Raw genomic sequence first — 25,804 nt, forward strand, 5'->3', positions numbered from 1 at the left:
AACAAGATAATAAGAATTTCAACCATGATGCCGCAGCTGTTTTTTTTATTTTCTTTTTCTTTCAAAAGTTCTATCAATGCTTTTTGCGTTGGTTCGACAAGAGATATAATTATAATTATTATTATTAATTATTAATATTATATATATGAATGTTGAGGAAATATATATTAAATATATATATATTGCCTAGATTTATAAAAAAAAGTTAGAGATAACTACGCGTAACACTACGATTATTTTTGCGAACAACATTTGTCAACTTTTCACGTAGAATCGTTAATAAGTTTTCGTTTTATATTTGTTGCCATTGAAATTTTTAAATGTGAGTATTTTCGATTTAACTAATTCATGTTTTAATGTATTATTTTATTAATTTTTTTTACATATATATATACATATATATCATTAAAATTATTTTGAATGATTTTAACTTAGAGTCACACGCGTGAGTTATTAGGTCGTCTCCGTATAGAATCATTAAAAAAAATTTTTTTCAGTAGTATGGATGTAGTGAAAAATTTAGAGATGAACAAAAATGAGTTTAGTGCAGGTTTGTCAAATCTGAAAAAAAATTGAATTTCATGACAAGTAGTGTCGTGACTCGACAAACATAAGCAAAATGTTCCTACTAATACATACGCCAGCTAATAATTTGAGTAATGTACTTATATGTAGGCTGTAATGTAACATACCTATAGGCACTATACACAATACTCTGAGTATAATAAGTAGTAAGTCAATCAGTTATTAAGAAAGAGCGATATGTTAGCAAAGAAGAATTAAGATTCTAAAATAAAAGGTATATTAATATGACGTTTAAGAATCAACAAGTGGAATGTGCGAATTCAACTGTGGATGAACAAAATCATTTTACCTTTTTGATTTTATAAATTTTACTCACTTATATACGAAAGTATACGAGTCAACATTTGTATACGTCGAAACGTAGATTATACATATACATATACGTCCAAAACTGCGTTCATCTACAGTAATTGGAATTCAAAAAAAAAGAAAAAGAAAAAAATTAACGGACGATGTCTCCGGTACAAAGAAACCATTTCTTGCCTTAAGCTCTCTATAAACGAACGAAACATTTATGTAATTTTTATAAAGATTAGTAACGAAGATAAAAATCATGCAGAGTACAAATTTTTGACGGAAATTTAATTAGAGCTAAAAAAGAAGACATACTGATTTTTAGAATCATTGAAATTGACGCGCGAAGTTATTAATCGTGAGAAAAACCGTAAATGATCTGAATAATATTTAAGTTTCCTCGACTAGAAATTATTATTACTATTATCAATCGTCAAAAAAAACAGTGCCATAGCTTTTTTTTATAAATTCAATGATAAACGATTAATTTACCATTCAATTATTATTACTATCGCAAAGTACATGTACGCCTTTTTTTGGCGATGTAATCACAGTGATCTCGTCGATATACTTTTGTTTTTTTTTTTGTTTTTTTTAAATAATATCATTATGATAAATCCAGCGACTTCCTTGCAAAATTGTAGTTATTGGCAGGCTGAACGATATTATTACATACAAGAGTCATGTGTTCGTCTCGACAGATAGATTTTTTTACTACAGTATTTATATAGCTCTATAATATAATATATAATATATATAAATGTATATATATATATATGTGACGTTACATATATGTATTTTTTTACGCGAACAACATTTTGCAGCTTAAGATCGCCTGCCAAACTCAATTTTGCACCACCATTCATAGTCTACAATAGTCACCGTATTCAAATTACAGTATTGCAATATTTTAAAAAGACAATCGTGCATGCAGTTGAATCTTCTCTGTCAAAACACAAGAAAATATTTATATTAAAGAACAAACAAGTGCAGTACAGATACATTAATATTTATTTGTTTACGTTACATTTAATTTTAGTCAGACAAGTTGACAGAGGAGACGAAAGCTGCCATCTCAGGTACTCATAATCAAGCACGATTAAAATGCATTATACCTATTTAGGTATAATAAAATAACAAACTCAGGAAAACTGAAGCAGGCAGGCCGTGATATTTAACTTGTTTTTGTTTGTTACTTCATTTGATTGTTACGAGATTTAACTGGCGACAGACATGTACCCAACCATGTTCTTCGTTTTAAACGTAAGAGCGACAGTCTTCTTGTACTTATTAGTTATAAATGTATAACACGAAATGATCGAGCGAGTGTATTTAAAAAGAAAATTCTGATACTAAACTTATTTATAAGGCCATCTTTTATTGAAATGGAAACTTGTTTTGTTTTTTACAGTGCATTTTTTGTTTTTTGTATTATTATTATTATAAAAACGTAAAATTAATAAAAACATTAAATGATTTTATAAATTCTTTAGTGTAATAGACTGCCTCGACTATTTCGTGATTTATGTACTTACCAGAATCGAATCATTGATATGTGTAAGTGTAGAGTGATATTCACAGTGAACATAATCAGGGACGCGTCATAACCATTATTATTAGTAAATATGTAGAATCTCCTTCTTTTTAAAGCAACTTCAAGGGAAAAATATTTATATTTAAAATGATAATTAAAATTAAGAAGAAAATCCTTTTACTATCAAGTGACATCATAATCCATTGACAATGAGCATTATACTATTTTTCACAATTATGTAAGCAAGGTAAATTAAACGTGCAATTTCAAAATGTTTTAATATTTGTTTTAAATCAACAAATTGATGAATGTAAAAATGAAAAGTGACAAGTCGCGACTGAGAAAACTGAGTGCAGAGAAATTAGTTGATATAAAATTTATCCATTTGTCAGTTATCGTTTCTGCGATTCTATTTGTTACGTTAATAATGATTGGCGATAACGATAACTGCGATATCGGTTAAGTGAAAATTTACATTTTCTGGAGTCGCGAATAATGATGCAGTTTACTCAGATTTACATTTACTATATTAAGGTGCTTCTATATATTGTTATGTTAATAATGTCATTATTATTATTATTATTATTATTATTATTATTGCTATCATTTAACTTTATTAGTTATCATATATTTAAACGAAATTCATTTCACTTTTACATCGATTGTGAAGGAAAGATCTCATAAAAAAGTGACAAAGATTTAAGACGATTAAAAAAAAATTGAGCAAATCTTTGCACATCGAAAATTGTAATAACTGAACCATTGGACTGTATTGGAAGTATAAAGTTATTTTATATATACGGAAGGTTGGCTTGTCGCCCAAACGCACAGAGCTGGAGTTGGAGTGAATATAATTATGGTCTTTTACAATTCAACGGTTCAATTATTTTTATATCGTCTAAATTATTTATAATATTAGCTTTTGCCCTTTTTAATTATTTCCAGCAAATAAAAAAGTATTTAAAGTAATTGAAATTAACAATACCTAGTGTGAAGACAGACTTTTCATTGTTTTTAATTTTTTGTATTATTATAAAAAATACCATTATTATTGTTTAAAGCAAACAACTAGAATCAACATTTTTACAATTATTGTCTAATAATAATTGAGGTTTTAAAAATTTTCGAATGTTTCTTTGTTTGCTGGAATTCTATGCTTGTTAAATTTTGTCCTTTCATTTCTTTTTTGTAAATATTATAGAAATACATTTCTTTTATTTGCCATTTTTAGTCATGTAAGTTATTCATAGAATAATATGTTAACGAGAAGAGAAAAAATACTGAGTTGGTTATTTATTTCTACATTACCTACTTTCTGAAATCAGAATTTGTTTAAAAAAAAGTTATTTTTAGATCACGCAAAAAAATAGAGCAGTTTTTTTTATTATTTTAATGAAAATATTTTTAAGCTTTACAGTATGAATAAATGCATTTAACACACTTAAGTACAATTGTCGAGAATTATGCGACTTGAACATTTTTTTATAATGAGATAAAAATTTAACTACGACAGTCAATTTAATTGCTATTATATGCACAGTAATTATTTTTAGCTAACACAGCTAATAATTTGCTTTTACTGATAAAACATAGCTATTCATATACTAGCAATATTTAATTAGCTGTTATAGCTAAATTTTTTCTAAGTGTACAAATATAACTTCATTTTATTATTTATTAAAGGAGATAAAACATTTTTAGTATAATAAAAAATTAAAATATAATATAATTTTATATAATAATAAGATAGTTTTTCAACTCACATTGAATTGAGATCCTGCTTGACAGAGCGACTTGCTGTGCATCTGGGCATTTCGAGGACTATTGAAAAATCCACCTTCATCAGTAATCTATAGTAATTATGGTGCTAAATAATTGAATCGTGAATTTCGAAAAGGGCTCACCTTTGAAAACTAAGAGTCATTTTCACTATCAATTGTTATGCGAAAATGACACTTACGCTTTTCTGAGTCGAGTCCTTTTCGAAATTCAAGATTCAATTATACAAAATATTAATTTTTAATTAAATTATTTAATTAATAAAAGCTGGTTACACACGGAAAATAGTTGACGGGAAAATTCACAAAAAGCTGATTTTTGGGAAACAAAGAAATCTCATAGAGTGTGTCACACTTACAATTTCTGCGCATGTGTTATGCCTCTGTATTAGCGCAAATGGAATTGTGCTATTCCCAATAAATGTGTCGGAAACTCAATTTTCTTATAGTCTACATGACAATTTAAACAATTATAAATTATAAAATAAAATATTAATTTCTATAAATTAATTCTCCCCCAGACAGTAAATTATTCAACGTCATCAGAGCTTCAATTCAATTTGATCAAAATTGAAAAAAAAGGTAAATGAAAGAAAAAACAAAGAGTGGCTGTGGAGTGGAGGTCTTTCTTCTATCGTTTATCTTTTTTGATTCACAAACAAAAACATTAGGTAAAATGTCCATTCGATAATGTCCACTATTAAGACATGTCAACTCTTGGACATGTCAACTATAGGGACATGTCAACTATTGGGACATGTCAATTACTGAGACAGGTCAACTACTGGGACATGTCAATTATAGGGGCATGTTAACTAATGGGACATGTAATGTCCATTCGGGAAAATGTCCATTCAGTAAATGGAGATTTGGGATCTGTGGGGCCCCAAAATTTGAATTTGGGATCTGTGGTGCCCCAAAAGTTTAATTTGGGATCTGTGGGGCCCCAAAATTTGAATTTGGGATCTGTGGTGCCCCAAAATTTTAATTTGGGATCTGTGCCCTAAAATTTGATTTTGGGAGCTGTGGTGCCCCAAAATATACTACGGACAGACGGACGCCAAAGTGAAACTATAAGGCTTTCGGCCATGGGCCACGAAACCCTAAAAACTGATGTTTTACAAAATTACTATACTGACTGAGGAAAAAGTTTTTGTTGATTTAAAGAAATAATTTTTTTTACTTTTTTCTTGTATTTAAAGTACAAATTTCTTTGATTCAAAACAAATTTATATGTTTCAAAAAAAATATTTTGAAGAAATTTTCAATTTTAAATTATACAATTATTTCTTTGATCCTATATCAATGCACAAATTTCTTTGTTTTAAAGCACAAATTTTTTTTCATAAAAAAAATATTTATTTAGATAAAAGAAACTTTCTTCTAATCAAAAACCCTGTTTTTTTATTTTGAAGAAAATTTTGTTTTGAATGAAACCATAAAATTTTTTTTATTTATTTTTTTTTGCTTATTTAAATCAAATAAAATTTATTTGAAACAATAAATACGAGACAAATATGTACATCATTCCTTTGGGTGTAACTTTTAATTTTGAAAATCGTAACTTTTTAGAGTTTTAGTTTTTAATGAAAAACTTCTCATCACTCGAGCAATTTATGAACTGATAACAATATATACACGTTTTAAAATAAATGCAAAGGTATTTGGCAGCAATTTTTTTAATTGTCCGATTATTGTCCGAATTTAGAGGATAATTTCACTGTAAAAAAGTGTAACCAAATAAAATATATTTGAGTTAAAATATAAATGTATATTTGTCTCAGAGCCTATACTAACTTATTTATTTGGTGTAAATGAAAATTTTATTTGTTATAAATAAATTTTTCTTTGACTCAAATAAATTTTTTATTTAAATGAAGTAAAATATATTTGCAACAAATAAATGAGTTAGTATAAACTCGGAGACTAATATACCATTTCTCTGAGTGTGTCCATGTTTTTTGACACGCCTCCATTAGAATACCTTATACAATACATTAAATAATGCATTTTCTTCGTCACGTGTTACCATTGTATTCGCAAAAAAGTAACGCGTTACGCACTACTGTTAACGTAAATAAAAATGACAACGCGTTATTTACTTCCAAACACTGTACCATATGTATATATAAGTACGTATACATTTTCCACACATCGTGACTGTCGAGTCATGGCATTCAGTTTAACCACGACCGCGGTCGTGAGCGCGCGCTTTTATTTCGTTTCAATCATTCACATTTTCATTTTTATTGTACTTAACATGAACTAACCAATGAGAATTCTCCCTAAATTTTCTTTAAAAAACTTTTTGCAATTTTCATATAAAAAAGCAAGCTTAAATTTTTAATCAAATTATATACACATTGCTTATTAATAATAATTTTTCCTATAAATTTAATGAATATGAGAGATATTTTTATAAAACTAAATTAATGTACGGAGACATGAACATTACATCTATTTGTTAGGGTAAAATACTTTAGTTTTAAAAAAAGAAGAAAAGTAACCAAAAATTGAATCTTTTAAATAAAAATTAAACAATTACTTTTTTATGAAAGTAGTAAACTGACCAAAATAATTATTCAAATAATTTATAATTAAGAAACGATAAATTTTGAGCCAAAGATCTGAGTGTAAAGAAAAATGGAATTTGACTGTTCGCGGCAGATTGAAAAGAAAGCGCGGAAAGTATTTTTCAAGTTGATGTAAATAAAAAGTAACATGCCGTGGATTAATTGTTTAGGAAGAGACAGAAGTGGTGGAAAAACTAGAAGAACCAAACAACAACTTATTAGTGTTAGTCAACCCATTAATTTATTAGTTAAGGTAAGCATAAGCTTTGTATTTTTCCGTTTTATTATTTTACACAGTGTGCATAAAAGGATTAATTTAGTTTATCATATTCAACAATTTGGCATAACAGGGTGATTTTTATGTTCTGAACCCCCTAAATTTTTTTTTTAATTACATTATTTTTGTTTAAAAAATAAAAAAATGAGAATAAAAATAATTTTTTAGAGGGTCCGGAACATAAAAATCACCTTGTATATAAATACATGTTGTAATATTATAGTAAATTAATTAGAAGATGTTTTTAATTAGTAAAGTAAAACTATATTTATCAAGTTTTTGTGGATAATGAACAAGCCACATGCGCGTACGAGTTCGTTAACTGAGAAAGTTTTGAAAATGTATTGCTTTCTCACAAAGAAAAACTTTGTGGTCATGAAAAATTTTTGCCCTCGATTTTAAAATATTGCAATTTTCTAATCGTAGAAATTTTTTATTAAATACTAAAATTTTTTCTCCACGCTGTTAAATATTCGCGCGCAAATGTATTTGACGAATTTTCAAATGTATGTAATATGCATACACAGAAAATTAAAAGGCATTAAAATAAGCTGCAACGCTTCTTATTTTAATCCAATTTTGCTTATTTTAATCCATTTTGGTATTAAAATAAGCAAAAGTGGATTAAAATAAGAAGCGTTGCAGCTTATTTTAATGCCTTTTAATTTTCTGTGTACAAATATGTTGCTGACTTTTTAAAATATATAAATATTTTCACAGACTTTGTTTTGTTTTTAAATGACTTTTTAATTAAATTTAATAGTTCTTTTTATTTTCGTAATTATTTTAGGATGTTAATTAATTATTCGTTAAATAATGGTATTTCATTGAATGGCGCCAGTTATACAGTTGGTCTGCGATTGATTCAAGTACAAGTGATATTGAAAATACTTAGCACTTGTATAAGTGGCAAAAATTCAGAACGAATCAACTTAACAAGATTAGAACGCACAAGTCAATTATCCTCTTGTTCTATTTTTGGAGTTGAATCGTTTTCTTAATCGGAACGAGAGGTTTTAAAAGAATCCCTTTTAACTTACACACAGCACATTTTATGCAGGGGACTTGCAAAAAGAACTTTGTTAAAATATTTTTTTAATTTTTTCACAAAAGAACATTTATTTCAATAAGTAATATCCATATCTTTTTGAAATATTTACTAAAAATCGCGCCTATATAAATGTTATATAAAACTACTGCGCAGTGCGCTCACGTAGGGAAGAAGGATTAGTTGTGAAATTAAAACTAATATACATAATTCTTGTTAGCAGTTTTTTCAGTGCATGTATAAAAATACGAATGTCATAAAATGTTATGCTACAGCATATATGCAAAGAAAATAAACCTCTGGTTATGACAAATGTCCGGATGGGGTAAATGTATATAAGAAAATTACCTAATATTCGCCAATAATTGAACCTCCCAATTCTATAACTCGTTTAGCGCTCGGCCGGACGCTCTATTGGTAGTCGGGTAGCAGCGAGGGAGCCATTGACGCTCGCTGCTACCCGACTGCTAATAGAGCATCCGTCCGAGCGCTAAACGAGTTACAGAATTGGGAAGTTCAATTCAATTTCTTTTTATAAAAAAAGTACAATATTATATTTGTGTTCAGTCGTTGTTTCACATTCTGTTCATAACTATATTTATAATATTTAGGGGTAAACACGTATCTGTGTATGTATGAATAAATGAGTAATTTATTTCTTGTTTTTCAAACAGTTATACTTTGTGGAAATCTGTGAATTTAGTACATACTCTACTCAAACTATGCAGTAATTGCAGGAGGTTCATTTACTCGAATAAAGACATCAAAATCCTACTATAAAACTTCCTGTAATTTTGAAGCTTACATTATGTAAGTCATTGTTGATTGATTTATATAAACCCAGGAAGTATTTCACCTGATGCATGTCACATGCATGTTTGTTACATTTGTTTACGCAGGTGTAATAAATTTTCCTGTAATTTATGTTGTCCCTCCAGGTTAATGCTCTCAAAATATATTTTCTATTGTAATGGAAAATGAAAAAAATTTTCAAATCTCCGACCTTATACAATTAAGAATTTCAAATTTCTTATATTTTCATTTCTGACCTGCATAATATATACACAGTTTATTACTCAATTAAATTTTTCAGTTGACATTAATTTATTTCTTGTAATTCAATTATACACTGCATGTTTCATGTGAATTAATTAAGTTTATATTAAAACATAAACATATAAGAATGTAAACTGTCTTTCATTGTGTAGAGCTCATCAAAAATTATTGCACAGCCAATGTATAATGATTTAACTACATAGGTAACTATAGGCTTATGTTTTGATAAATTTTCTTTTCTGAAACACATTTATGGAAATACGTTATTACATTATTTGTAATTTACTTTCTGCATTTTGAAAATAAAAATTTTCAATATTTTAATTTTTTCAATATTTGAATGTACTTTTAAAGTTTAAAGTAATTTCACTAAAGATAAGACTAAACAAATATTCAAGAGATATTCAGGAACCACAATATTGTATAAATAGACGAAGTAGTAGTAAAGTTCAACGATCGCGAAACTTACGTACCTAGGTATGTATAGTGCAATTTTTTAATATACATATGTTTATTTTCATTTTTAAAAATATGAAACAATTTTTAAATTAAGAAATATTTTTATTTTAAGAATATTATATATATATTCTTGCTATAAGAATAAAATGTATGACTTACATTGAAATTTAGACTATTTTTTGGTGAATTAAATAAAAAAAATTAAATAAAGATTTATAAATGAAAACCGTATTAAAAACTTTAGTTGTAGTTAGAATATATACATAAAATTTTTGTTGTATATAAGCGGATAGACATTCCTCATAAATATATTTTACAAATCTTTTCCACCACAGGAAATTTAGAATTTCTTTTATAGTTATATTCAACACATGTGCGTTAGAAGAGAATAAATGACAATGAACAAACCGACACATTTTATTTTCTTCCCTTGCCCTTGAAACACTCTAAAGTCTGCACTGAAAAGATTTAGTTGTGGAAGACACTTTTAATATGTTGGAATGTGTCGGAAGCACGAACATGCATGCTGGTATTAAGCAAAATAAATCTGACGAAAAATCGTATTAAAATGAAAAAAAGGGCAGGTGAAAAATAAAATATAATGAAATTCAACATAGCTTCATAAATATGCAATCCGAAATAAAACTAAAACCCGGCTTATTTTATATCACGAGAATTAAAAAAATTGATTATATTCGACATATATACTTGTACGTTATTTTTACGTACTTTTATTTATATTCTTATGTCATTTTTGAATTAACAATCCATCCGCTCCTTGTTTATCTTAGTCGATGGAAATTTGCCAAATATATAACGTTAATAGAATTTTTAACGTATTGACAGCATTTTTTTAAAATGTTTTCTTTTCATTTTGTAAATTTTTTTTGAAATGTATTTTCTGACCTATTATTGAACATTCTCTTTGCAGTCATTACTATTCTACATTCAATTTAAACGATATTTTTTATACCACAATAAAAGATTTAAAAACTAATAAAAACCACGTCAACAAAAATGGCAAATTTCAGAATAAGTGTGATTTTCTTATTTTTCGCTTTATCAAAAAACACTCTGATCAAAGAATTTGATCTGCATCTTATACTGCGGTACAAATTGACCTCAATTGCAAGTAAAATAAATATTTTCAACTTTTTTTTTTCTTACATTTCATTCTAGAGTACGATAAGTGTTAAAAATCACTAAAAGTAAGATAAAATTTTTATATAAAAGGCAAGAAAGTAACTAATTTTTTATATTATGTAATAAAAATTACTTTAAAGAAAACTTAAAAACATTGTTCGTTACTCAAATAACATTGTAATAATTTTGTAACAATTTTTTCCTGGAAAAATTTGTATAACAGTTTTATAAATTGTTAAACATGAAAAATAAATATTATAATATATTTCTAAGAAATTTATTGCTGACATAAAATTACATATACACACTTTCTTGTTTCAACAAAAATAAATTAAAATTGCTTTTCTTTCATGGAAATTAAAAAAAAAAATTATATTTGCTGATTAATTATATTTTACATATTATACCTAAAGTATACTAACAAATTTAGAACAAAAACCAATGGTTTATTAATTTTGTAAAAAATATTTGAGAATGATTAAAAACAAATTTAAGTAAATTGAAAACAGACACATTTCATGATGAATCAACAAAATTATTCGTTTCAGAAACATATGGCATGCTTTATTCCAGCGGGTGATTCCTAAAATTCGACTTAAAATAATTACCTTTGACTGACCCCATCCCAGCAGTATAGGGTGTGTTTAAGCCGGCCAGTCAAAAGACTGAAAGATTTATGCGATTCTAAAATTCATTCAGCGAATTATAAATGATGATTCATTTCGCATTATGTATTGTAATACTGAAACTTTTGGATACTGGTTAGAAAAACAATTCGCTGATTTCATCCAATTATAAATAAATAATTTTATTATTTACAATAAAATTGTATTTTATTATGATTCCACATTTTTATAATATTTTGCAGTCAAATATATCTATCCCAAGCAATCAATACTAATATATTATATCCTCCGCCTTCCTCAAAACCGGCATTGTAAATAATGTATTTTATTCTGGAATTCTCTCAACGAATTTAACCTTGATACAATCATCCACTTATAGAAAAATTTCATAATGAAAAGAAATTAATGACATTATTAAATGATTCCTGAATCATTTAACATGTCTTTAATTTTTAAAGCGCGAAAGTATTATACGCATACATAAAATGTGTATTCAAATAGCGCACAGCAGTGGAAGCTTTTATTAATAGTAATGATATAATATATAATACTAACAAAAAAACATATCGCTGCCTCCTCGTCATCATTAATAACATACACATACACACACTCAACTATAAAAGTTCTTCATTAATTCCCAGATAGCACATTTTGCAAGACTAAAAACAAGTCTGTAATTCAAGTTTGTTGTAAATTTATCTGGAAAATTTGCTTTTATAGGAAACGATTTTATTGAATAATAATATGGAAGAAAATTTCAGAAATAGCTATAAGTTTTCGTAATTTTCATCGCTTATGAATATCTTATGCAGCTTAAATATATACATATGTACTTTAAACTTCATACTTGTTAGGAACTTCTTTAAAAAGTGTTGAGCTATATATTAAATATAGAACCTTTTTTGTTTAGAATTTAAACTCATCTGGTTTGTGCAATTTTTAAAATACACAATGGGTAATCTCCGAAAATACTACTTTTGCATGTCCTCAAGATTTTCTAAATAAAAAGATATAATTTAATTTTTAATTACATATTAATGTACTGCTTCTCTCACAGTTTTTCAACAAGTAAATTAATTATTTACGACTTATTACTGAAGCCTGCTGCAATCTTACACTTTTAATTGTTTGGATTTACAAAAATAAAAAATTAATTTTTTTATTTTTATGTAATTATTACTACGTAGTAATAAAAAATGTTTTTCATATGGCTTTTCCACCATTCGTAATTATATTTTTTTCCTATTTATGAACGAATGGTTCATTTGTGAACCCGTATAACACTGAAATAAGTTAATTATTGATTAATTACTTACGATCGTAAATAATAAAATATTAGAAAATTTATGTCTCGTTATATAAATTTTCGTATAGTTTAAATTGTTAAAAAATTCCCTTTTTTTGAATGCTCTTAACTTTTTGACATATACATCAATTTTAATGTTTTTTTTGGTTCTAAAATTGTGTTTTTTTAAATTTAAATAAAGTTTTTAAAAATTTTATGTAGAAAATAACGAAAAAATTTTTAATAATTGAGCTGCCGGATCAAAGAATGGCACATAATACATTTGAATTATGTATATTACTTATGTGCCCTTCTTTGATCCGGCAGCTCAATTAGATTTTTTTATTCATCTTACCATAACCTTAAGAATATGTATATTGTGAAATTTTCTCAACTTTTCCTAAAAAGGACGAATATTTCTTTGGATAAATCATTTGGAATTTAATTCATTAAACACAAATCTTGCGTGGAAAGTCTATGGTAATTGGTAAGCACAAAAACTTGCGACAAACATTAAAAATATAAAAAAAATATTACGAATATTTGTGTTTTCCATGGTATTTCCGCACGAGATTTGTGATTAATAAATTAGCTTCAAAAGGATTCATCCAAGGGAATTTTTGTGTTTTGCAAGAAAAACGTGAGAAAATTTTTTAATGTTATTTTGAAGGTTACGTCAATTATTACGGAAGCGCCTATGCGCAAGCCTAAGCAAGAGCGCTGCCTGCCTTTCCGAGCAACTCGGAGCATCTGTTCGTATATGTGCATATAGGCACACATGCCTCTATACTTCACGAAGGCAGACAAAAGTGCGGCCGGTTTTTTCTTTTTTTGTGAAAGTGTTTTTCTGGTTTTTTATTGAAAAATCAATGTATGTGTTATTATTCTTTTGAAATGTTTCACGAAATAGTTTTTTAAAAATATATTTTAATGAAAAAGCGAAGTTTTCAATTTATTTTACATAATTTTTTATGCATGCGCAACATAACCTCACTATATTCTCAGTCACTAAATAAATATTTTGTTTTTGTAAAAAAAGTAGGGTTTTGTATAAAATCAAATGTAATTGAAAATTCCTAAATTGTTTATAATTTGACTCAATTTTTTCACAAAGTTGAATAAAAAATTAAAAAACAAATATTCTTACAAGCAGGAAAAAATAACACTTGTCTACAAATTTTTCTTTTTTATAATTGTTGATAAAGAAAGTTGCAAAAACTTTTATCAAATAAAAATATTTTTATTTTATATTAATAAAATATAATAATCATATATTTAATAAAATTTAATAATAAAATTAAACAAGTTGTAAATTCAGATGTTCATTATATGAACATTTTGCTTCCTCTTTACGATCAGCAAAAAAATTTTGCTTCCTCGTGGAGAAAGCATTAAGATTGAAATAAACATAAAAAATAATATAATAATATAAACATTTGAGTACCTATAGATTTGAGTTAAATTTAAAGAATTAATGGAAGTTAAAAAATCAAAAATTCACATTTTAGCTGAAATTTCTAAAAATTAATAAAAAATAATATATAATTATTTACAATTATATCGATTCGTTTCAATGCAAGGAACACAATTATTTTATATTTAAACTTGAATTTAAATAAATACAAAATTTTTCAGCTAGAATGTGAATTTTTTATTTTTTAACTTTCATTAATTTATTAAATTTACTTCAAATGTAAACTGTATATATACCACTCGATTCGATTTCATGCAATGTAAGGAATACAATTATTTCATCTATATAAACTTAAATTTAAATAATCACAAAATTTTGAGACGCTTGCTTTTCACCGAACGGTCATACGTCGAACAAACAAAATGTCGAATGGCGATTGTCGTAAGGAATACGATTTTATTATATATAACCTTAAATTTTTCTATTTAAAAATTTTTTTTGGAAAAAAGATGATAAAAAATTTTTTTTTTGGGTATTTTTTAAAATCCTTTGGTCAGTTTTGACATATTAACGATATTAATATGATAAATAAGCCTACCAAATTTTATCTAAGTCCATTAAAGTTAAAGTTATCGTCTAAACAAAAAACGGATCCACACACACACACCCGGACAATTGATCAGGATCTCATATAACATGTTTCTATATAGAGAAAAATTTGTTTCCGCCACTTTGAAAATTTTTATAAACGAAAAGACTATAAAGCTTCCTCCACGAGGAAGCAAAATTAATAAATACATTTTTTATTTAAATTAATTAAAATTATTAATATTTACTTCTGAATATTTTTATTTAATAAAAGTTTTAGCGACTGACAATATAGTGAGGCTTGCTTAGACTTGCGCATATAAGCGCTTCCGTACAATTATACTCTTGCGATGGAGTAGTCACAAACAGTTAATAGTATTAGGGCATTCCACGTGGAATTTTCATTAAAAAATTTCCCAAGTAGCACAGGAATTTCCTGTGACATTTAGGCGATATCATAATGTCGGCTTCATGGAGACATTCCACGGTGACATTCGCGTGATATTCGTATGATACCGAGGGAATATTCCCGTGAAATTCATGTAATATTGAGGGGATATCCCTGTGATATTTAGCGGAATATTCCTGTGATATTGAGGGAATATTCCTCTGATTTTGAGCGAATATCCCTGTGATATTGAGAGAATATTCTTGTTATTTATAAAATTCTAAAATGTTGTTTGTTTTGATTGTTTTGAATATTTAAATAAAAAAATAAATAAATGGAAAAAAATAGAAAAAAATTTTTTTTAGAATTTTTTAAATTATCTCATCAATATCACTGGAATATTCCCTCAATATCACACGAATATTCCGCTCAATATCACAGGGATATCCCCTCAATATTACATGAATTTCACGGGAATATTCCCTCGGTATCATACGAATATCACGCAAATGTCACAAGAATATCACCGTGGAATGTCCCCATGAAGCGGACATTATGATATCGCCTGAATGTTACCGGAATATTCCCACTTGATATCACCGTGATATTCAACCAATATTCCGTGCTACTTGGATTGTCTTGCCCGAAACATTTTTTTGAAATCTTCTTACATGAAAAATAAGAAAATACTTATTTTTTTTATTTTTTAATTTGATAAAAATGAAGGATGTTATGATTTCTTTAAATTTAACGTCATCTAAGGTAGTGTATTTTTGAAACATTTTTTTTATCTATTGTACTAATGAATAAAAAATTATGCTGTATATAAAATATATTTAATTTTCTCTTCAAATATGTGCTAAAAAATAACGTACCTATAATGAAAACAATAAAAAAGTTGAAATTAAATTTAAAAAGTTTTTTTTCGCAAAGATAGACACTTTCGATTTTTAATTTTTTTTTGCACTGCAATCTCTGATGACTAAAGAATTATATCCTCTATCTGCGAAAGTGGTGTTTTTAGTTTTTAAATTAAAATTTTTAGTTTTCTTGGTACGGCTCACAGAATTTCAAGCAGTTTACTTTTAAAATTTAATTTCAACTTTTTTGTTGCTTTCGTCATAATTTGAAAAATTTGAGAAAAACTCAACTTATTTCAATAGATAAAAAAACATTTCAAAAATACACTGCCTTTGATAACGTAAAATTTAGAAAAATCATAACTTCTTTAATTATAATTAAATAAAAAAATAAATGTATTTTCTTATATTTCATATAAATTTCGAAAAAAAATGTTTCGGACAAAAAAAATTTTTAAATGAAAATTTCCCATGGAAAATTTTTTCAGAATTATAAAAAATCGAAGGATTTTATAAATAAAAGGTTAATCTAAAACTAATAAATGGTTCAAATGTTTGATAACGCAATTTTAAAATAAAGCATTAAAATTTATGCATTTGTCAAAAATTTATACCTATAGACTAAATAGTTATTTAAGTCTATTTCGTAAATGTCTTGGGAAAATCCCAAAACTTGACAGAGTAGGAAAAATTAAAATTCTATCCAAATGATATCAAAAAGGTGTTAAATTGTCCTGAATTTCCTTTATTTTTTTATTTTATTTTTTATAAATTAACTTAATATTCTACAAAAATAATAAACTATTTATGTAAATCTTGAGATTAAAAATGGAATATTAAGTTAACTTAAAGAAACACTACAGATAATAATACAAAAATCGAAGTGAATAGTAGCTACTTTTAAATTAAATAAAAATAAAAAATATATCCTAAGTATTGATTTCTTCTTTTTGTGAATCCAAGCAAGTCACAATGCGAGATTTTCACAAGACTGCAGCATATTTGCATCAATTTTTCATTGCAAACCTGTAGTGATGGAACATTTTGTTAGTTGCGGCAAGTATAGTACGCAAGCTGGACAATCTTTCACGGAAAGTTTGCCGGAAGGTTACTTGTTATCTAGAAAGTATTTTGTAATCTACAAATTTTTATAAATAATAATAAATAATACAATTCTCAAAAAATTCTTAATTAATGGAAAAGTCAAAGTCATTGAATTTAACCTCTTCACTTTTCTATAAATTCTTTTTTAAAATAAAATTTTTTTTATAAAAGCTACAAATTAGCATGATCAAGTTATTACAAAGATGTTTAGTCTTTTAAAGCTGAATATGATTCAATATTTTAAGGCTCGAAACAATTTTTTTTTGTTTCCAACTGAGAAAAAGAAAGAGGAAAAATATTTTTAGTAGGCTGTTTTTGTATCAATAATTTCTAAATTAAAATTTGAAATAAATACCATTTAATTGAATGAAATAAGTTTTTTTTATAACAAGTTGCATCACATCATTAATTATAAATATATTACTAATTATTGACTGAAATCAAATAATATTATACCTTTACATAATACTCGTACTCGCTTATACTTTTACGTCATTTGTAAAGAATTATTTGATTCTAATACAAACACTTGACTTGTTTTGTTGTTTTTATTTAGTCTTTTTCTAATTCTGTTTGCAACGAATGGCGTGAACAGTTTTGGATCAATTTTCGTAGAGCTGTTTTGAGTGGCAGAAATTTTATAAATTATTAAGCTGAAAACCCATCCTATAATTAGTGTCAACGTAGTACCGAGAGGAGCATACCACATGTACGAGATGCGATATAGGAAAAATGTTGAAGAGTTCTCAAGTCTAAAACGGTAAAATGATAAAAGTTTAGAATAAAAAGTTGTTAATTTTCTTATGTATTGAACGTAAAAGTAAAAATTCTTACTTTAGATCTAAAATAGTACTGTTATTTGTTAGCGTGATATTGCAATCCTCGTTGTTAAATGGAAGCTGTGGTAAGGGAAAGCCAGGCCCACCAAAAATAATCCAGAACATAAACAAAATTGACGACAGGAATCCGATCAATGTGCCAATTTCATTTGCTGTCTCAGTAAACATTCCCAATGTGAATGTTCCTAACAGAGGTCCAGTAAATACGGCTGAGAAAGCAATTGCTGCTTCAATTAAACTTCCAAAATTTCCCACTATAAAAGACACTCCCAAGCAAATCATGCCACTCGTAATTGCAAAAAATTTTCCTAAAAGAGTTACTTTTGCGTCTGATAATGTTTTGTCTTTTTTCTTATAAAAGGGTTTTATATAATCCTCAAGAATCACAGCAGACAATGAATTTAGTACCGCTGAAATTGTACTCAAGCTCGCACTGAAAATACCTGCTATAAAAAGGCCCATCAATCCTGGAAACTTGGACATTTTATCGACCGCAAAATATGGCATTATTTTATCATAAGAATCTATCTCTCCAGACGAGACAGGATCACATTTGCTGTAAACAGCATAAAGGGCTAGGCCTGTGAAAGAGATGAGAAAACCCAATCCCATAAGAAGAGGCCAATTCAAAAATAAAGCTAAACGAGCTTCTTTAAGACTTCTACAAAAAATGAACATATGAATTTTAAGTTTATTCCAAAATTCCCAACTTTTTCATAATAATTTTCTTTTACATTCTTGTACTTACTTTACAGTTAAAAAACGCTGTACTTGAATTTGACTTGTTCCATAAAAGCTGATGCATACAATTGCCCCTCCAAATGTTAATCCCCAAAAATTATGACGAATTGTAGGATCAATCCGAAAACTGAAAAAAGTATTGACGACACATTTACAACAATTTTTGTTTTTTAAATATCTATATGAAAGAATGGATAAGCATATAAAGGATTAATGATTATCGTGGAAATATACTTACTCAAAAAATTCAATTCTTTGACCTTTATCTGAAATTGTCCACACATTGAAAAATCCCCCATCCACTTCATAGACTGCAACTCCAATGATACCAATAAGTGCAGCGAACATCAGAATTCCTTGAAAAACATCTGTAATTAGGACAGCTTTAATACCGCCAATTGTTGAATAGAACGTGCAAATAATTCCAATCAAAAGAATGCTCAAAGTTCTCGAAAGACCTGTAGTTGCTTCTAATGCTAATGATGGTGCATATAGAACTACTCCAGTGTATAAAATTAGTTGTAATGCATTGGCAACACTTGCCATTCTTCTGCATGTAGGACCGAAACGTTTTTCCAGATACTGCAAAACAAAAATAATAAACTTGGAACACGAATGACAAAAATCTAAATTATACTTTTACCTCAGTGACGCTTTTGGTTTGAAGTTCCCAAAAAACTGGAAGATAAAAATATGCTACAATTGGAGTTCCAAAAGCAAATCCTGCATACCACATCGTGAATTGTGTTCCTCGTGTATAAATTTCAGCACTAACTCCAAGAAAAGAAATTGCTGACATAAATGAAACTGTCAACGCAATGGCAAGAGGCCCAACGCTCATCGATCGGTTAGCGGAATAATATTCCTGTTAATTATAACATATTAACTTCATTTTCCAAGTTTAAAGTTTTACTATCGGATTAGAGGACTTTCTATATAAACTGCACTGAGGTAATAAATTTTGTTGTTTAATAGATAATATATACTAATCATTAATAGCATGTGATTGTTACATCATGTGATTGCAATAATATTAACTTCTCGACAGGATGTTTCGTAAAATACTGAATGTATTGGACTGCAATTTTATGGAGAAAAGTCTAAAATATAATGAAAGAAGATTGTAATGTGCAAAAGTATATGTGTTTTTTTTATTATAAAAAATTTGTGAAATTGATGAAAAGTGTAGCACTGCACAGACTTTCTAATAATTATCCAATTTTTTATAATAATTAATGAAACCAATTATAAACATTTTCACACATCACAGTTCATCTTCAACATATTTTGGAATTCACCACAAAATTTCAGTTCAATCGATTCATTATTTTACTAGAGAGCTGGTGGAAAAATTAACATTGCGGAGATCGCGTAACCTATTATGTATAGTCACATGCTCTTAAGACACAAGTAGATTTAGGCGTTAGCTGCCACACTGGGGTCATGATGACCCCAGAAAAAATTGATTATTACGAAAAGAACGATAAATGATTTTACTTGACAATTTTTCATCTTTATCGATTACGTTAACAATTATAAAAAGTATTTTGTAAGTGTAAAAAGTCAAAGTAAGATAATAAGAAAAAATTATAAAAGCTCCACATTTTTAATAAAAAAAAGGGGGGTCACCTGGATCCCAGTGTGGCAACTATCGGTTAGTATTGTATAATTTTTGTTTGACCTCTGCAGTCTTTTGTCGACCTCCAGTAAACCGATAATATATTCCAATGCCACTTGAAATAACCAAAACTATTCCCATGACGATATAATCCGGCCATGATAAGGTCTGCGTTTAAAAAGATAAAATTTTTATTAAAAACTAAATTGAATGGAAAAAGAAATATTTTATTATTTAATATAAATGACAAGTACATTACTTACAAATGACATAATTTTTAAAAAAATTTAAACTTTTTGATACTTGATAAAAATTTTTTCGCTCAGTAGCACATAGTAGGAGAGTTAGTTGAAAATAACTGAAGCTTTCCAGCTACTATTGTCAATTTCAAGGATGCTTCATATTTTGCGGAATCTTTTTCAGAATATGAATTGGATATTATTACAATACATTGCTCAGCAAATCGTAATACTGGTCACGCAGTTATTACCTGTCATATGAAAGATCATAAAATTTACAACATATTTATACATGATGTTGCAAAAATTTTACGAGAAAAGGAGATTGAAATACAAAACGAATGCATGTATGATAAGTAAACTTACTAATTACTCTATATTTTGTTTAACTACTGCGCCATAGTGTTCAATTATTAGTTTATAAACATTAACAAGCTTTAAATTTAATTATATTCCATTGTGCACATAAAAAGTAAAAACAATTATCTACTTGAAATATTAAGAAAAATGTTAACAGAAAAAAATCTAAATTTACTTTCCCACATAGCACGACTTCTTGCTGTGAGGTTACTTTAAGGATATCTGTAGGGTTTGTAAGGTTACCGTGTAAGCCTACAGTAAACTTGAGGTCATCTTAAAACTTCCGCCATTACAGTAAGCTTACACAGTAAGGTTGTTGTAAGCTTCCCGTAAGGTAACTGTAAGGTTGCTGTAAGGTTATTGTAAACATAGAATGTTTTTAATAAATAAATTTTATTAATATTTATGCGCAGTAGTTTTCTATGGCACATACGGCTGCGCAGTAAATTTTATTTAACAAACCCTATTGGGGTTCAAGAAGTACTTTACCAAATATATAATTTTTCATAAAAAAAATTTATTATATAATATATATTATAATATAATTATTTTTAATATGTTTTCTTATTACTCTATGTTTACAATAACCTTACAGCAACCTTACAGTAACGGAAGCTTACCGTGTACACTTTAAAAAGAAAGTACTAAAACAGTACCGATTTTAGGTATCAAAATAGAACCAAATGATAATTTAGTACCTGAAGTCGGTATTAAATTAATACCATTCTTTTTATAGTGTAAGCTTACCACAACCTTACCATGTAAACTTACCACGACCTTATTCTGTTAGCTTACCTTAGCTTTACTGTATAAGCTTACTGTAATGGCGGAAGTTTTAAGATGACCTCAAGTTTCCTGTAGGCTTACACGGTAACCTTACAAACCCTACAGATATCCTTAAAGTAACCTCACAGTAAGAGGTCGTGCTATGTGCGGGTTAGTCTCCCGAAAGCTCAAAAAATTTATTTGAAAAATCCAAATTTAGGTTGAATCAACCCAAAAGTTATTTTGGCTGAATAAAATTCTTTCTTCGATCGGAAAATTTATTAAAATAAACCAAATGTTTATCTAGATGAAATAAATATTTATCTGAAGCACTCTCTAAATCTGAATTAGTAAAAATGTTTACTAATTCAGATTTAGAGAGCAAACCAAGAATTGTAGTTTATTATATTTGTTCTGAACTCTCTAAATTTGAATTAGTGAAAAGTGAGCTACTAATTCACATTAGTAAAATATTACTATTTTATTTAGTAGGTTAAAAGTAATAAGTGACTAAAAATTAGTAAAAATTCTTACTAATTTAAATTAGTAGCTCACTTTTCACTAATTCAGATTTAGAGACAATTTAGTAGAAATTGTGTTTATGGTAAAAACCGAAAATAATTATCAACATATTCTTTAGATGTTATCATAATAAACATATATAAATAGAAGCTAATCTTGATGCTGTTTTTACATGTTGAAAAAGTTAACAGCCTTAGAGAGACAAACTGATGACACGGGTGTTCCGTTCGATTTGCTTCGTAATAATTGAACTATTTAGTCTTTAAATTGCAAGCGGACGTACACTCGTCCCTTGTCGTTATCTTGAATAATCTTAACCCTACAATTTATTGCAGACCTGCCCAGTAAATGACATACAATATTATTATATTCAAAACATAATAGAATTAATTTTTCCTTGCCTTACTCTGTAATTTTTAATTAATATTGCTATATAACAAAAAGTCAGTCAAGATTTGATAAACTATTATATAGTTAATAGAGAGGATAAACTTGTGGAGGAAATTAAAAAATATTGTAATTTTTTGTTTTTAAATATATTTTTTAATCTTTAATATCTTAAACCTTTAAAGAATGCAAGTAGAACGCGCTTTGTTTGTTCTTGTAAGTATGCGCGCAGGAGAAAGGCCACTTGACAAACCGTACAAACTGATGCAAAGTGTCTACTAACGGTGCTCTAAACACAAATGTGGAAAAATTAAAAAAAAATTAAAACACTACAAACATTTCTTACGTCATCTTATCAAAACAAAAATATTTTAGTTTCATGTGGAATTTTTTGTTGAAGCACCGAATTTTCCCCCTCAGTCTGTTTATTATGTGTATCTATTTATTAAGCTCAAATACGCTACCTAAAAAGTAAATACTCAATAAAAGAATAGAAGCTTAAGAACAAATTTACAGACGAAGTATTAAAATTTGTTATCTTTTTTCGATTAAAAATGAATGTACATACATATATGTACGATTTAAATCAGTTGGTTAAATAAAATTAAGATATATTTCAGAAAGTTTGCGACTTTGCGTCTGGAAAGAGGTAATTTACTTTTATTTTACTTGACTGGATTTATTTATAAATAAGTAAACTCAATAAAATTAAAAATACATCTTTCTCAACATATACTTAATAGATTATTAATATTCATAGTATTGTATTGAATGTAAAATACCAAAGGCGACAGCTAGTTAATTATAATAGTATACTATAAAATTAGCTTAAGAATTTTGTGTAGTAAGTTGTTCAGAATATCATTATAATATGACTTCTGTGAAGCGACGTTTTTGCGGAAGCGGAACCGGTCTCTGAACATAAACTATACGAGCTTATTTAAAGTCTATCATGCGATTAAAAGGAAAGGCGTTTGAGAAGCTTTATATAAGTTTTTATGATTTTATTTATGCAAGTTTTTCTATATAATAAATAAAGAAAGATTGTTTTCACATTAACTTTGTATTTTCATTCTGAGATTTGAAAGAAGTAGTTTACACTTTAAATAGAATTTAAGCGTAACTACAACTAAATTTATTTGAGGCTTTTGAAAATATATTTAAATATTTTATTTAATTTATTACTGAAGAATAATATAAAATCAATTTGATAAAAATAATATGTTACAGACTGATTTTGAACCACAATGTCACATTTTTCAAATCAAACGATTGCGAAAATCCAGACCTTGTCAGATGTGCCATCAAGCAATGTTAAAGCAGGCCTCAAGCTGTAAAGGTAAGTTATCCTTTGTTGGTAATACACTTTTGCCGGTAAGAAATCGACTTCAGAGACTAACAAATAGTCGATAAAATAGAATAAAAGAAACCTCCGGAATTATATTTATCTACTGGGAGAAAAAATATTATATTCTTAGAAAAGAGCATGAACTTAATTTTTAAGAATATTTTTTTAGTTTTTTTATAATATGAAAATGAATAATTTCATAATTACTAAATTGCAGATAAAATGCTTCAAGTTTGTTGCGATTATATTCAGAGAGAAAAAATTATCTCCGACAACTAACTCGATTGCTATTATATGGACAGCTATTTGTTAGCTGTCTCGGCAAATACTTTATCTGTGAAAACAAATTATTAGATACGTGTTAGCTAAAAATAATTGCTATCCATATAATAGTATAATCGAGTTAGCTGTCAGCGCTAATTTTTTTTTCTCCGTACTTGGAATCTCTCTCGGAAACGTTTGCATGCATCATATTAATTTCGCGCATTCTTATTTTCATTTTCTTCACTTTTTCTTTAAAATTAAACAGTTCCTTGATAATTTTCTTTAAGTATTTAATGTGATTTATTAAAACAATAATTTTCCGAAACACAAAATTGGAAATATTAAATACTCTATATGTAATTATTCATTTGTCAATGTGTCAATAAAAAGTTCACACGTGAAGCAGTTTTGCTTTGTTTTCAAAATTCAAACATTGTTGCGAAACAATATTTTAAAAATATTCTAGCAACATTTTTAAAAGATAAATTGAAATGTTTTTTAAATTAAATGTAGAATCTTCAGTAAAGATATTATTGTGCTTTATTTAGTAAGATTTTTACTAATTTTATATTTGTGTATTATAATTAAATAGAACTTAAAAAATATTGAAAATACTTGAGCATATCGACATTCAATGTAATTCTTCTTTCAGTATGCAAGTTCACCTGCCACAAGACATGCGAAGATAAGGTGGGTTATTTTTAGAATATTTATCTTTATTTATACATGTATACGTATGTTAATGTAATGTAAACAATCATACTTTAGATTTTCAATTAATATTTTTCAGCAATTTTTCTGCAAATTCGCAATAAACTTACGGCAAATATATGAAAATTTCGCCTAGTTGACATAAAAAAACTCTCGCGCATTTGTTTTTAATTTTAAATTTGCTACTCGTCCATACTTTCATTGCAAGCTTGTAATGTTGTGACATTTTGCAACTTTAGTGACAAACTTGACGCAAGTGTTATTTGAACCAATAATTATTTTTGTTTTAAAATATTTAATTAATTCTTAAAATTAATTTTTTAATTTATATAGAATGAAAATAAAATTTAATTTAAATTAATTAATTCAAATAATAATTACTTGATCCAAATAAATATTTTTTTTATACACTTAAAAGAATTCTTAATATATATGCAGAGATCTATTTGAACGATTATGAGCTGAGTAAATGAGAAATTTCATGGGGCGAAAAATTCGCGGCGACAAGCAAAACTAGCGAATAAGCAACTGTCGCTGTAAAGCTGGATTTTTTCAGCTTTTTAGCGATTGTTATCAAACGTTGTATTTTACGTGTTATTTTATTTTATTTTAACTCTAAACAAATATAATGAAAATTAATTTCAATAATTTTTTTCTTTTTATATTTTCCTTTTTTTCCACGATTTTTAAATTAAAAAAATTAAAAAAAAAGAAACTCATGACATTTGACATTCAGGTTATTACAACAAATTTTTAATCGCCGCTGCGTCAAGTTAATTTACCGCATGTTTGTATATCGCCAAATCGCCGAGAAAATTTTTCGCCCCATGAAAATCAGCCTTAACAGTTACTAAACAATTTCGTTTGTTTTCGACTGACAAAAGAAATGGTAAGGTTAACTAGAATTTTTTCAAATGTACTAAATGAATAGTGTTTCTTACGAGTAGCGAGATAAAACACTAAACATGTCATAGTCAAATTGACTGAAACTCTTCTTT

The 25,804-nt window shown here is 27.2% G+C and overlaps 2 protein-coding genes across 9 annotated transcripts in view; one reads left to right on the top strand and one right to left on the bottom strand.

Annotated features, from left to right (window-relative positions):
- Nucleotides 1–6,370: 6,370 nt before the first annotated feature.
- The window catches only part of LOC127279772 (tensin), a 52,104-nt gene continuing 32,670 nt past the window's right edge, over nucleotides 6,371–25,804 (top strand). For 4 of the 5 annotated variants that reach the window (XM_051302318.1, XM_051302319.1, XM_051302320.1 and 1 more), the window contains exons 1-3: nucleotides 6,371–7,017; nucleotides 23,714–23,822; nucleotides 24,748–24,785. In XM_051302318.1, coding sequence (XP_051158275.1) covers nucleotides 6,913–7,017; nucleotides 23,714–23,822; nucleotides 24,748–24,785 — 252 coding nt within the window. In that variant the 5' untranslated portion in view covers nucleotides 6,371–6,912. The remainder of the gene's footprint in view (nucleotides 7,018–23,713; nucleotides 23,823–24,747; nucleotides 24,786–25,804) is intronic. The other variant, XM_051302328.1, reaches the window with a different exon arrangement.
- LOC127279774 (putative sodium-dependent multivitamin transporter) lies at nucleotides 11,224–20,622 on the bottom strand. Of its 4 annotated transcripts, none has more exons than XM_051302333.1 (8): nucleotides 20,474–20,622; nucleotides 20,274–20,378; nucleotides 19,236–19,457; nucleotides 18,831–19,174; nucleotides 18,600–18,719; nucleotides 17,847–18,512; nucleotides 17,469–17,764; nucleotides 11,224–12,370 (listed from the first exon to the last, which is right to left on the bottom strand). In XM_051302333.1, the coding sequence occupies exons 1-7, from the start codon at nucleotides 20,480–20,482 to the stop codon at nucleotides 17,500–17,502; spliced, it is 1,731 nt and encodes a 576-aa protein (XP_051158290.1). In that variant the 5' UTR covers nucleotides 20,483–20,622; the 3' UTR covers nucleotides 11,224–12,370; nucleotides 17,469–17,499. The 4 variants fall into 4 exon arrangements, with proteins under 4 accessions (XP_051158290.1, XP_051158289.1, XP_051158288.1 ...); XM_051302332.1 differs by lacking the exon at nucleotides 11,224–12,370 and adding an exon at nucleotides 16,740–17,285; XM_051302331.1 differs by lacking the exon at nucleotides 11,224–12,370 and adding an exon at nucleotides 16,745–16,934.

Source organism: Leptopilina boulardi, unplaced genomic scaffold (assembly GCF_019393585.1).
Source record: "Leptopilina boulardi isolate dan_hultmark-lab unplaced genomic scaffold, ZJU_Lbou_2.1 LbouV2_223, whole genome shotgun sequence".
NCBI lineage: Eukaryota > Metazoa > Arthropoda > Insecta > Hymenoptera > Figitidae > Leptopilina > Leptopilina boulardi.